This window comes from Vitis vinifera, chromosome 6, assembly GCF_030704535.1.
Source record: "Vitis vinifera cultivar Pinot Noir 40024 chromosome 6, ASM3070453v1".
Taxonomy (NCBI): domain Eukaryota; kingdom Viridiplantae; phylum Streptophyta; class Magnoliopsida; order Vitales; family Vitaceae; genus Vitis; species Vitis vinifera.
In genome coordinates this window covers 8,615,295-8,627,922 of record NC_081810.1, presented here as the reverse complement: position 1 = coordinate 8,627,922, position 12,628 = coordinate 8,615,295, and the positions used below count along the sequence as shown (strand labels likewise).

Sequence of the window (12,628 nt, the reverse complement as noted above, 5' to 3'; positions counted from 1 at the left end):
TATATTTAAATTAAAGAATATATAAAAAAATTAAAATGAAATATGCATTATTTTTCAATGTTTAAAATTAAAATTATATTACATTTCAATATTTTATGTTTTATTTTAAATTTCTCTTATGATTATAATATTTATTTTTTTATAAATAAATATATATATATATATTTAGTTCTTATTTTTTAACAACAAATTTATCTTAAAGTGATTTAATGACTTAATTTATATCCATCTTGATTTTTTAAAACATAATTTTAAATTTAAGTAAGAATAAGTTAATTTTAAGTATTAAGTCAACATAGTTAATTTTTTTACTTTAATATAAAGTTATGTTTATAAAATAAAATTTGAAATTGATATAAATTAAATAAACAAAAAATTTGAAATTGATATAAATCAAGTCATTAAGTCACTTTAAATCATTAAATTAATGTATCCAATATCCTCTTATGTTAGGATTAACATATTCTATATACAAAGGATATAAACCACTTATTTTATATAATATTTGATTGAAGATGATATAAGATAAATGATAAGATAACTTATTCTATTCCATCAATAATCAAATAGAAGATATAATTTGTTAACTCCCTTTTTATCTCAAACATAACCTAATACTATATTTGGTTCCCGAAAAATATAAATGAAATAAAAAAAAATATTAAGAAAAATTATTTTCTTATGTTTTGTTATATTATGAAAATACCAAAGAAAATTAAATATAATTAAAAATTTATACATTTTAAAATTATATAATCTTTATATCATGGAAGAAAATAAGTAAAATAAATTTTAAAAAAAAATTTATTAACTTTGAATTTATTTTATTTTATTTTTTCTCTATCTTTTTTCCTCCAAATTTTGGGGAACCAAACATGGCCTAAAATTGTATTGAATAACCTTAAGTTTCGAAACGTTTCAACAATTACTTTGAAAGAAACTCCGTATGTATATTTTGAAGGGCAAGAGGGCCATGTGCAAAGGTTTTAATGCCATACCCAAAAGTGGTCAAGGCTCTATCCTCTATACGGAAAAATGGTTTTTAAATGTCATATCAGAAGTTGACAGTCACAAATTTGCACTTGAGAATGGTTGTATTATTTTGTATTTAGGCCTTGATCTTAATTTATAGTATTTGATATTTGATCTTATTTATTTTTGTACAATTTAAGGCTGCATTTATTCTTATATTAAAATATTATCACATAATTGTAAAATAAGATTTCATGTTATAGGATTTGGTGGTAACTATTAATAAAAGCTAAATTGTCTTTTTTTTTTAATTATAAACTCATATTTTAAAAATAAATCTTAAGAAAAAAAAATAAATCAATATTTTTTTATCCAATAATTACATTATTTTATATAATTTTTTTTTACTATTTGTTAATTTAAAATAAACCTAAAGGAGCACTAAATTACATTTATAATATAACAAACTAATCAGTTTTTTTACACCCGCATTATACCAAACTAAACTAACCATCGTCAGCGTTCACCAAATTTTCCTTTTTTATTTTATTTTATTTTTATTTTTTATTTTTAATTCATCATCAATGAGAAAGCACCAATTTGGGAGATGAATCACAGCATAACTCTCCCATACCTATTAAAAAAAAAGAAAAAAAAAAGGAAGAAATTAAAAAACATGCGCAAAGGAAAAGTCTAATATCCGCAACCAAACTTTTGACAAATCTTCAACTGCACCCACCCACTACTTTGCCTTTCTCCCTATTCTGACTTCAAGAAGGTCGTTCCCCACCGCGTCTCTCCGCCCGCCGGAGAAGGCAAAATCGAAATGTGTCCGCTCAGGCTCATTCTCATATTCCTCTCCGCCACCCTCGCCGGATTCTTCGTTCTCAGGAACCTCAAATCCCAACCTCAAGTCGTCGCCGATGCTCCCGCCGACGGTGATCGAGATGACAATGATCCCCACGACTCCACTCCCAAGTCCTCCAAGGTTCCTTTCTAGGGTTTTGTTTTTTTTCTTTTTTGTTTGTTTGGATTCCATTCAATTAATTGAGTTGAGGGTTGTTTTTGTTTTTGTCTTTTCGGGCAGGTGTTGTCGGCAATAGGATCGGGGTTCTGGACATGCGTGGACATGGCAAGCGGGCGCTATCTCTGGAGGCATTTGGTTTCGTCCTCCAAGCCTTCCGATTGATCTTTTCCTCTTCAATTTTCTTTTTCTCTTTCGGGAATTTTAGTACTTTCCAGGTTTGAATTTCTGGCTGCTGTGCAATTTGCCGATAATTCGAAATAGTAATACCATGGGATTCCCTCTTTGGATCTTGAAATGGGAATCAAAATGTTCGAACTTACTCTGGACAAGCATGGATTCGTTTCCCTGCTTAATTTTTAGCATTTTATTTTCCTTTCAATATCCCTTGTATTTTTCCTCGGATCCGAACAAATCCTTACTGTTGTACTCCTGTTTCTGTATAGATTGTGGCTTTTGTTTCAAATGCAGTTTATTTATGGGGCTTAGCCACCCTAAATATATATTATTTATGATCTATAATGCTGTTTCTTCACAGAAGACTTCTTACCTCAGGAGCCCAGATGACATTTCAGAACTATGGAATGTTAGGGCCTCAATTTGAAAGGATTCGACACTAGCTTCAAATTTGTTCCTTTGCTTCTGTGCTCTTTTTCTTACTCCTCTGATGCAATTTATCACTCTAATCTTATATGCATCAATATCCGGATTTCAGTGGAAAAGGATGATCATCTTGTAACCAGAGAAAGCTTGAGTTATGAAACTAGGAAAAGGGTATTTTATTTGATTTTTAGGCTGTGTTTAGTTCCCAGAAACTTTGAATGGAAAAATGTAAGGAAAGAAAAAAATTAGCAAAATTTATAAAATATTTCTCTTGTTTCGTTGCCTAAAGAAAAGTTCAGGGAAATAAAATTAAATTGTTGATGAATACACTTTCCTAAAATTTTTCTTAGCTTTATCCAAGGAAAATGGGGAGGAAAATATTTTAACATTTCTCCTACTCCTTTTCTTAGTATTTTTTCTTCACCTTTCTCCATGACATTGGAACATAAGAAAATCATTTCGATTAGCATTTTTTTCCCTTTCATAGTACTATCCACAAATCAAACATAGCATCAGGAAGCTAGTTCTGTTTGTTGCATGTATGCTAGGAGGGAAGTTTTAAGCATGGTAGATCATATGAGACTTAAAGGGGTTATTATTTGGTGACTAATAAGATCGATTTTTCCTGGTTAGTTCCTTTTAACCTCTGATCCCCATGTGTATTGTGTGGTTGAATAGAGGGAATATGGAGCTGTTTGTTTTGGGTTTTTTTCCCAAGTGAATATTCCCTAGATGATGTGTTGATTAGGAACTTCTTTTTTTTTTTTCACTTAAAATGATGCTTTAGGTTACTTCAATGAGAGTTCAGGAATACATCAGTCTTTGGTGCTTGAGATGGCTAGCATATTTATTTTGCTTTTAGCAGACAGTGGAAGTAGGACCCTGAATGTTGTCAGCCTTTGAAGTCTTCCATCTTTGCATCCCACACTAGTATAGAGAATAATCTCTGCATACAGAAGTCATTTAGTTACTGTCGTTGCATGAAGTTCTTAGTGTAAATATTATTCTATTAAGCATTTTGTGATATTAGCTGATATGCAGGGCTTGTTACTGGACATTCATTCATACATTAGGAGGCTTCTAGAAATGAATCTTTGATCTTCTGTCACCTCATGGAACATAGCAGTCTCATTTGTTTAGTGGGTAGATGTTGTGTGGTGGTGCAAAAGAGAATCTCCAGAGGGTAACATCAGCTGCCTCTTAGAGTGTTTGTCTTAGTCCTAAATGCTAATTAGGTGGATGTAATGGAGGGTCAAGATTGAGTGTTTGTGAATTGAAAGTGGGGGGGTTTCACAGAGCATCAAGACAATGAAGTGAGGGACGATGTTAAGGGAGGGTGAATTTCTCCTTGTGGCTTAGCCTTCTGGAGACTGAATTTCTCTTTTGTGGTTAGTTTTTGTGACAATTTGACCTCTAACTTCAAGCGATAGTAGTATTTGTGATTTTGCTCAGGGTCGTCATCCTACGATATCGGTGCCATACCAAAAAGTAGTAGCTAATCACAAATCGCTAGGTCCCATTGCTTTGTACCTAGAGAACGATTCTATTGCTTTGTACCTAGGTCGCATTTATTTGTATCTTAGTTTCGGCTTTTCATACTTTCATTCAATAGTCTAGATTTAATCATACATTTTAGGTCTAGATTATGAATTCAGAGTAGTACATTTTCCTTTTGTATTAAAATAATGAAAGTAATGCATGAAGGTGCTGGTTAAAGCAGGATCAAGGTTAAGTTCCAGACATAGAATGACAAGAGACCCCGTCAGTAAGCATACTTACATTCGTTTACGTGCCAATGACAACCAGGGGTTGTACATGGGCTAGGCTACAGCAAGCCCAGCTCGCTAAGGATTGTAAATAGGTGGTCTCAAGCCCACATATTGAGCCCCAACTTCGGCACATTCACATTAGCAATAGAGAGAAGAAAGAAAATAATGAAGTTATGGATGACATCGAAGCCTTTTAAGAATATTTCGGTAGAATTCTCGAATACGGCTGCACGTGATCAACACAAACATTTAAATTTTTAAAAGGACCAAATTATTTTATTTTTTACAAAATATTTTTTCAAGCATATTCTCAAATGGAAAACCATTATGTTTCATAAGTATTTCCCAAAGGTAAAATGAAACTAAATAATGGGGAATACTCTGGTTGAAGTGGATTTTAAGGTTATGTTTGATTCCCGAAAAGCACAAATGAAAGAAAAAAAATGTTATGAAAATGATTTTCTTATGTTTGGTTGTATTATAAAATATTTCAAACAAAATTAAATATAATTAAAATTAGTTAGAAACTTATGTATTTTAAAATTATTTAATCTTTATATTAGTGAGTTAAAATAAATAAAAATGAGTTTAAAATAACAAATAAAAATAATTTATCATCTTTAACTTTATTTTTTATTTTCTTTTACTTTTCCTCTCTATTATCTTTCCTTTGTATTTTCCCTCAAATTTCCTGAGAACCAAACATAGACTAAATGTTTAATTTGGGCAAATTCCACCAACCCATGGATGCCACCTTTTAAATTCGTCAAAAAAATTATCAAATTTCAAAACATCATGTACTATGGTCTTGGATGCACTTGATTATTGCTTAGGAATATTTTGGCAACTCACTTTATAACATGGATTATTTTCTCCTCCCAAATCGAATTTCCCTCACACTTATTACTTCGGGTTGGGCCCTAAGCGAGTTGGGCTTTGGATTTTAAGAGATTCAAACTACATGAGTTAAGTGCCGACTCGTTTATGCAGTAACGGTCAAATTCATTCTCATCGAAAACAAAAGAGAGGCAGAGTGATGACGAAGAGAAAGGGGCGATCAGAAATCTCAGAAGAAACCCTAAATTCAGAGGAGAAAGGCGATGATTTCTTTGCCTGCTATCTACTGGCTTCCCTCAGCCCCAGGCACAAAGGCCACTCCTATATCGGGTTCCTCCCCTTTTCCCTTCTTTTCCATTTTTTCCGCTTCATTCTGTTTGGTTGCTGAGAAAAATCCAATCCGAAGAAGCAAAGAAACGTGGGATCTCACGATCGTCTATTTTTTTTCTTTTTCTTGCAATATCTCAGCACCCAAAAGGATTAATAGGGTTTCTGTGTGTGTCTGTATCTATGTGAACCACTAGGGTTTCTTTCCTTAAATTACATTTTTTTAAACCATTTTTCGCTGTAGAGACTTCGCTTCCATTCTACTTTAGCAGAAAACCCTGATCCATATTAACCTTTTGGTTTTAATCTTATGGTCCAATGGCTCGAATTCTAATTTGTCTTCCAAATTACAGATTTACAGTTAATCCAAGGCGTAGAATCAGGCAACACAACGGTGAAATAACGTGTGGAGCATGGAAAACCAAGAGGAAGCGCCCTTGGGAAATGGTTCTATGTATTTATGGTTTCCCAACAAATGTTTCTGCTCTTCAGGTTTGCATTCCTTCATCATTAAAGCTGAATTTTTAATTTCTTGCTCCAAATTTCAAATGGAGTAGCCATTTGTTTCACAATTTTAGAAGCATTAGGATAATCTGCAAACATTTCTTGTTTTAGAAATGTTATGCCTCTTTTGACAATATTTTCAAAACAGTTCTTAAAAATAAGTTTTTGAGAACAATTTTAAAGTTGCTTTCAAAAATAAAATTTTGTTTTCGAAACATGTTTCTCCACCTGTTCTTTGTGAATGTGCCCTATGTAGAATGCAAAAATTTCCAACCTATTTTCTTAGTTTCCAATTATTTCTTATAACACTTTACAAAAAATACCCAAAAACAGTTTAAGACTTACTTTAAAAAATCACCTTGTTTTGAAAACAAATTCTCAAAACACCATTTTCAAATTTTCAAATTTCTGTTCAAAAATATCTCCTATGGGTTATCTTGCTCTATGGCCTAGTTACCAACCCATTTGAATGTTCAATTTGTTTGAAACTTGCAGTTTGAATGGGCGTGGCAGCACCCAACAGAGTCACTAGCCGTCAGAAAGGCAGCTGCAGGTTTCAAATCCCTTTCTGGGATTGCCAATAAGATCAAACTCGCGTACACCATGTTCACCCTCCCAGCATGGCAGAGGTATTGACATTTTCTCCTCCAATTTTTGATAGATAAGACATGTTTTTCTGCATTAAGCTATATGGGTTTCTCCTCAGATACTCACGTCTTTTCTATATGTTATCAGCTTGAACCTCACAGTGAACTTTTTCTCAACAAAGTATACAAAGCATTCTGCTGGTTGCCCAATCTTGCCAGAGCACATGAGGGTGCAAGTTTCTCCCATGGATGAGCTTCCATGCTATTCAGGAAGTGATCAGAGTTTCTTTGACAATGCCAGGGGCGATGAGAAAGAAGAACTTGGTGAAAGAGGCAGCAGCAGTGATGGATTTGATCAAGTAATAGCCCATGAGGAGACTGCTCTGGAGCAGTTTGGATGGATTGAAGAACATGGCTTGAGACAACCAGGGGACTCACCCTCTCCAGAAGTAGTTCATTGTTCTGGAAAGACCCAAGAAAACGCCATGAGACAACCTGCAGACTTGTCCACTTCAAAAGATGAACATAGATCGCCATTTTGTCTCATTGATTCCCCAGTGAGAACATCTTCTCATAGCACAGAAGGAACTCTTGATAAAGATACCTCTGGATTGAGCAAAGAAAATAAAGTTCTGACAATGAAACAATTGCCAGCTACAGTAGCCGCTGATAGAGGTAAACCAAAAATCAGCAGTCTCGATACCTCTTGTGAAATTGAGGTTATAGATCTATTGAGCTGCTCACCTGACTACAGAACTAACCCATGTTTCAAGAAGAGAAGAGCTACTACTGTCCATCCTGAGATCATTGACTTGACCAATTCACCCATTTTTGTGTAGCTGTAGTATGCTGGGTGTTTTACTTCCAGATAACAGAGAAAGAATAAGAAACTTTTTATCCTGGAATAAGCATTGCTGCATTTGGTAATAATGTATTCTAATCTTTTACATTCCTATTCCTTGACTGCATCAATTTACTTTAATTTAAATTCACAGATTAGATTTTGTTGTGTTGAATAACAGCCATTTTTTCTTGATGGTGTTGTGCACTTGTTAATGAAAATGCTGAGTTCCTTATGATCTTCCACAGCTTGAAAGATCTCACTGACTTAATAATGATGATTGACAAGGAGAGACATGTTCAGCCCCATACCCATCACGCAGACAGAATAATAAAGGAGGGATGACTTGAATCTGAGATCTCCAATTAATTGGAGTTTTGATATCACGTTGAGTAAACAATTTTTCTAAATGTCATAAGCTTTTGAAAATTTGACATTTAGGCTCGATCGCAGTATGGCAATACCATGAAAGTATTTATCTACATAGTTTGGGGCTTAGTGAAGCATGACTGTCGGATTTGTTTCTTGGGTTTTAACCTAATTTACTATTTAGGTATAAAATAATTGTACTTATTTATATCTGAATGCAGAAAGCAACAGTAAGCAGAGATGGAAGGCTGACCCTAAATTCAAAGTGACTGATATTATCTAATTATTCAAATCTTACCATATGATATATATAGTCAATGGGCAGTCTCCATTATGATTGAATTTGGGAGAAAATCCTTCCCCGGGTAACAGTTGGTCCTTGGCCATTTATGCTACATGATCAGTCTGGACAAGAGGAATCATAGAGGGTCATGGTAATCAGATTATGCCCACTTAACTGCAACCAAGGGAATCTCTAGAAAAGCTGGTAGCTACATACCACATGAACCTAATGACTCATCAACTAACCTACACCTCAGAGTCACAAAAATCATCAACCTAAGGTGATGGCAAAGGGGCCTATCCATATATATTTCTTATTTTGTATGTACATAAATTGTATTCTCCTTTCTATATGTTTCTTTTTTTGGTTAACTCAATTGAGGTAGACCCTCTTGCAATTCTCAAGAATCACACGTAGGCCACACATGCTGGATTGATGGACAACTCTCAAATTAAGTTTTGATAAGGGAGTGTCACCAAAATCTCCCCCCCTCCCCCCAAACAAATATCTCATTAGATCAGTCAAGGTTGGCAATAACTTAAACACAATGCAGAAGGATTACTGGCAAAAAATCGAGTAACCATACTCTAAGATAACAAAAAAAAAGCTATGGTCCAAGTACATTTCAAATTTTCAGTCATTGAAACCGGTTTCTCAAGCACCAAAACATCTCAAACTGGTTTCAGTAATCGAAGGGGGTGCCAAACAAGGACATATAATGGGTTACAAGGAAACTTGTGTAGACCGAGAATATTAGTTCTCTATCTTTCTAAATCGGCAAACAGATAAAGATTGTTTGTACTTCAGGAAAAACATAGCTGGAAAACTTATAAAACAGACAAAGAACAGCAAGAGGAAGTGATTGAAAGATATCACAATCTGTTTGACAAAAGAAGTTATAAAGCACAAGCACCAAAAGAACAGAGTCTATTTAAATAGGTAGACTACACTAAGGGTGAAGACAAGATTTAGAAACGGCAGATTATGAAGATACACAACCAAACAGAATATATCATTCCCCATGAAAGAACTGACTATATAAGAACAGTCAGGAAAGCTGTTGTTGTTGCTGCTGCTCCTCACCTTGCCAAGTCCAAACGATATCTTGGAGAGCAGGTCTTATATCTTCTTTCAGTAGCTTCTGATATTCCAACGTATCTCCATTAGACTTCTTTACTTCCACCAAATGAAAAGATGGTGTCACCTCAAAAATCTCTGCATCAATAGACAAGATTCCTTTCTTACCTTCCTTCAGGCCCTCAAATTTCATGAAACCTGCATCCTTCTTCATCACTTTCAGCCTCAGATGCTTGGCAATTTCTTCCAGTCGAGAGATGATGACAGCAGCAGGTTTTCTGAAAGTAAATATTGCCTTTTTCTTTTGACAAGGTTCCTCGAACAAGCCAGACAGATCAAAACCAGCAGAAATAGAGATGATATCGAAAGCATTCAGGTTTGTAGGTTTGGCTAACTCTTGCTTTGCTTCAGAAGCCATACCATTACTTTTGCAGGGACCCGAAGCTGCATCTGTATCCAAAGGAGCCATGTCCTTGCTTCCTGTTTCAGATTTTATCTGTTTGGATTTCAATCCTCTTCTGAACCAAGAACTTTCCTTGATTTTGGCAATGGAAATTCGAGTATTGGGATTTGGATCCAATATCTTTTGAAGCAACCTGCGTACATCTGGTGAGAACCAATTAGGGCACTTAAACTCTGCCTTACTAATCTTCCTATACATTTCAATCAAATTTGAATCATGAAATGGGAGATAACCCGCCAGTAGGACAAATAAGACCACCCCACAAGACCAAATGTCAGCTTTGGCCCCGTCATAGCCTTTTTTGTTGATCACTTCAGGAGCAACATAGGTAGGAGTCCCACAAGTGGTGTGGAGTAGCCCATCTTGATGCTTGCATTCAGCCATGGCACTTAATCCAAAATCAGAGACCTTCAGGTTATCATTCTCATCCAACAATAAGTTTTCCGGTTTCAGATCACGGTGATAAACTCCCCTGCTATGGCAGAAATCAACAGCATCAATCAGCTGCCTAAAATATTTCCACGCAACTTCCTCCTTTAGCTTCCCTTTAGCCACCTTCTTAAAGAGCTCACCACCTTTAGCATATTCCATAACAAAGTAGATCTTACTTTTGGTGGCCATAACCTCATAAAGCTGCAAAACATTAGGGTGTCTAGCCAGTTTCATAACAGATATTTCTCGCTTGATCTGATCTTTGAGCCCTACCTTCACAACCTTCTCTTTGTCTATCACTTTAATGGCCACACTCTGGCCAGTTTTAAGATTCCTGGCATAGTAAACCTTAGCAAAGGTACCTTGCCCTAGCAATCTTCCTAATTCATATCTGTTCATCAACACAGCCCCTTTACTCTCCATCCCAATAAACAAAAGCTAACACACAATAAAGCCCGAGTCTCGTCTGCTTATACAATATATGCTATTTACAGAGCAGGGGTTCTAAATAGTAGAAGAAGCTCAACCGTCTCCACACAAGTAATGTATGAACACACAACAAATTCTATGCTCTACTGACCCATCTTGCTTTTGGGCACTGAGAGAAAGGGAACTGCAATATATGCGCTCAGTTTCATCAAAGATGAGGAATGGCAAATGGGGTAAATCTGCAACATCAAATACTTCAGAGAGAGAACGCCGAGCACTCAGATACATCTTGCAGCATTCCCTGGTTTTTCCTTTCGAAAATCAACTGAATTATGCTGGAGAAGAAAAAAGAGGAGAAACTAACAAGACTTTAGTCGAATACTCGGTGATCAAGCAGAAAAATCGTTCAGAATAGGGTTTAAACCTGAATACCAAAACAAAAATCATTATTAACACTTTGAAATAAATAAAGAAATTAGAATCAACACGCTGAATCATATTCCTAATGCAAAAATTCATGGAAACCTTAGCACAATTATCAAACAAACCAGTCTCTTTCAAATCCTGAAGACAGAACCCAGGATTACTACAATAAGAAATGCTGAAGGTCAATAAAAAGCTTCAATAGCCTTTTGGGTTTGCTATAATCCTTCCTCCCAACCCAAACAAGAACGCAGAGTAAAGCTACTTCCATGAAACCGAAGTGGGTTTTTAATGATTTCAGAAGAATCCAAAAAACTAAAAGTAAAAAAGATTTTTTTTTTCTTTTTTTTTTCTGTCATTTGCAGAATTCCTCAATACTGATTAAAAACCGAAATTCATCGCAAAAATCCCAAACTGATCAAATGGGTACAAACAAATTCATGCAAATAACAGAATCAGACACCATATCAGTATGATCAGAGCCTCAGATGAAACCTACCAACAAAAAATCCATTTTTTTTTAAATAATAAAAAAAAAAGAAGAAGAAAGAAATCTAGTGAAAATCAAAAGATGCATAGAAGAATTCACATCAAGTTACCGCTTTTCGAAGATTTGATCCTCCAAGAAGCAATAGCAGTGAATTTGAAATGTGAAGCCTTTCTAAGGTATTTTCATACGATGTTCTTACATAGAAATGGATTAGAGAGTTATGGAATAAAATTGATCATTTTATATTTGACCATTTCGAGTAGACCAATGCTCTGGAGGTTTCTCAAACCGCACATCTGTCAAAGAAGCTCCACGGTGGAGCCGCCACAGCTCCTCTTACGTCATATTTCATGTAAGTGAAAGGCCCCTCTCATAGCCAAACCTCTACGGACCTCTCAATCAAACCTCTACGGACCTAACCGTCCCTCTCAATCATGAATGAAAATATCTACTAATATATCGGAATTTCGATTTTATGGGATTTCGATTTTACCAATATATAATATATTAACGATATTTTAGAAAAAAAATATCAATAAACTTAAAATTAATCAAAATTTATAAAAATATAAAAAAAACTTCATAAAAATATAATTAGAAATATAATAGATATTTTAAAATTGTTTTATTTAAGAATTTGATATATATATATATATATATATAAAATATGATTTATTATAGTTGATAATAATATCATATATATATATATATATATATATTAATAAAAATATGAATTTTATAAGTGTATATTTACTATTAAATTATATCAAATATTATTTTATAATAATATTATGATATTTGATTATAATATGTCTAACTTAAAAATATATATTAATATTAAAATTATGATCCATTTAATTCAATTGTATTAAATGATATAAAATAAATTATGATATATGTACAATTTTTTAATATTTAATTAATTTATTAATGATATTAAAAACACTGAAGAAAATTATTATGATAATTTTTATATTTTTGATAATCAATAAAAAGGAATTTTTGTATTTAATTATAAAATAATTATAATTAATTTGCTCTCTAAAATTTTCTTTACAAATCGCCGATATTTCAGTGATTTTCTTCCTTTTTGACATTTTTTTCCATTAAATCGGTAATTTATCGATGCCGATATATCGTTGATTTTTTACCGATTTTTAGCGATTTTTCTCCTCTATAATTTTTTTTCCACAAAATA

At 33.8% G+C, this 12,628-nt stretch overlaps 3 protein-coding genes across 7 annotated transcripts; 2 read left to right on the top strand and 1 right to left on the bottom strand.

Moving 5' to 3' along the window:
- The first annotated feature begins 1,279 nt into the window (after positions 1-1,279).
- On the top strand, positions 1,280-2,497 carry LOC100267277 (uncharacterized). Its single transcript, XM_002269045.5, has 2 exons — positions 1,280-1,960; positions 2,060-2,497. The coding sequence occupies exons 1-2, from the start codon at positions 1,799-1,801 to the stop codon at positions 2,159-2,161; spliced, it is 264 nt and encodes an 87-aa protein (XP_002269081.1). The 5' UTR covers positions 1,280-1,798; the 3' UTR covers positions 2,162-2,497.
- Positions 2,498-5,259: 2,762 nt separating this feature from the next.
- On the top strand, positions 5,260-7,659 carry LOC100250139 (uncharacterized). The gene is made up of 4 exons (XM_002276689.5): positions 5,260-5,535; positions 5,886-6,024; positions 6,532-6,665; positions 6,772-7,659. The coding sequence occupies exons 1-4, from the start codon at positions 5,405-5,407 to the stop codon at positions 7,460-7,462; spliced, it is 1,095 nt and encodes a 364-aa protein (XP_002276725.2). The 5' UTR covers positions 5,260-5,404; the 3' UTR covers positions 7,463-7,659.
- A 1,300-nt stretch (positions 7,660-8,959) lies between these two features.
- CIPK11 (CBL-interacting protein kinase 11) lies at positions 8,960-11,768 on the bottom strand. 5 transcript variants are annotated; one of them, XM_010652478.3, is made up of 2 exons: positions 11,540-11,768; positions 8,960-10,941 (listed from the first exon to the last, which is right to left on the bottom strand). In XM_010652478.3, the coding sequence occupies exon 2, from the start codon at positions 10,509-10,511 to the stop codon at positions 9,165-9,167; it is 1,347 nt and encodes a 448-aa protein (XP_010650780.1). In that variant the 5' UTR covers positions 10,512-10,941; positions 11,540-11,768; the 3' UTR covers positions 8,960-9,164. The 5 variants fall into 5 exon arrangements, with proteins under 5 accessions (XP_010650780.1, XP_010650783.1, XP_010650781.1 ...); XM_010652481.3 differs by having other exon boundaries at positions 8,960-10,852; positions 11,540-11,744; XM_010652479.3 differs by lacking the exon at positions 11,540-11,768 and adding an exon at positions 11,043-11,499.
- Positions 11,769-12,628: the final 860 nt, after the last annotated feature.

Excerpts from the sequence above, each read along its gene's own strand:
- LOC100250139 (XM_002276689.5), top strand. The coding sequence starts at position 5,405 with ATGACGAAGAGAAAGGGGCGATCAGAAATCTCAGAAGAAACCCTAAAT. Across the intron at positions 5,536-5,885 it reads AAAGGCCACTCCTATATCGG|ATTTACAGTTAATCCAAGGC; the intron begins GTTCCTCCCCTT and ends TCCAAATTACAG. Across the intron at positions 6,666-6,771 it reads ACCCTCCCAGCATGGCAGAG|CTTGAACCTCACAGTGAACT; the intron begins GTATTGACATTT and ends ATATGTTATCAG.
- LOC100267277 (XM_002269045.5), top strand. The coding sequence starts at position 1,799 with ATGTGTCCGCTCAGGCTCATTCTCATATTCCTCTCCGCCACCCTCGCC. Across the intron at positions 1,961-2,059 it reads CCACTCCCAAGTCCTCCAAG|GTGTTGTCGGCAATAGGATC; the intron begins GTTCCTTTCTAG and ends CTTTTCGGGCAG.
- CIPK11 (XM_010652478.3), bottom strand. The coding sequence starts at position 10,511 with ATGGAGAGTAAAGGGGCTGTGTTGATGAACAGATATGAATTAGGAAGA.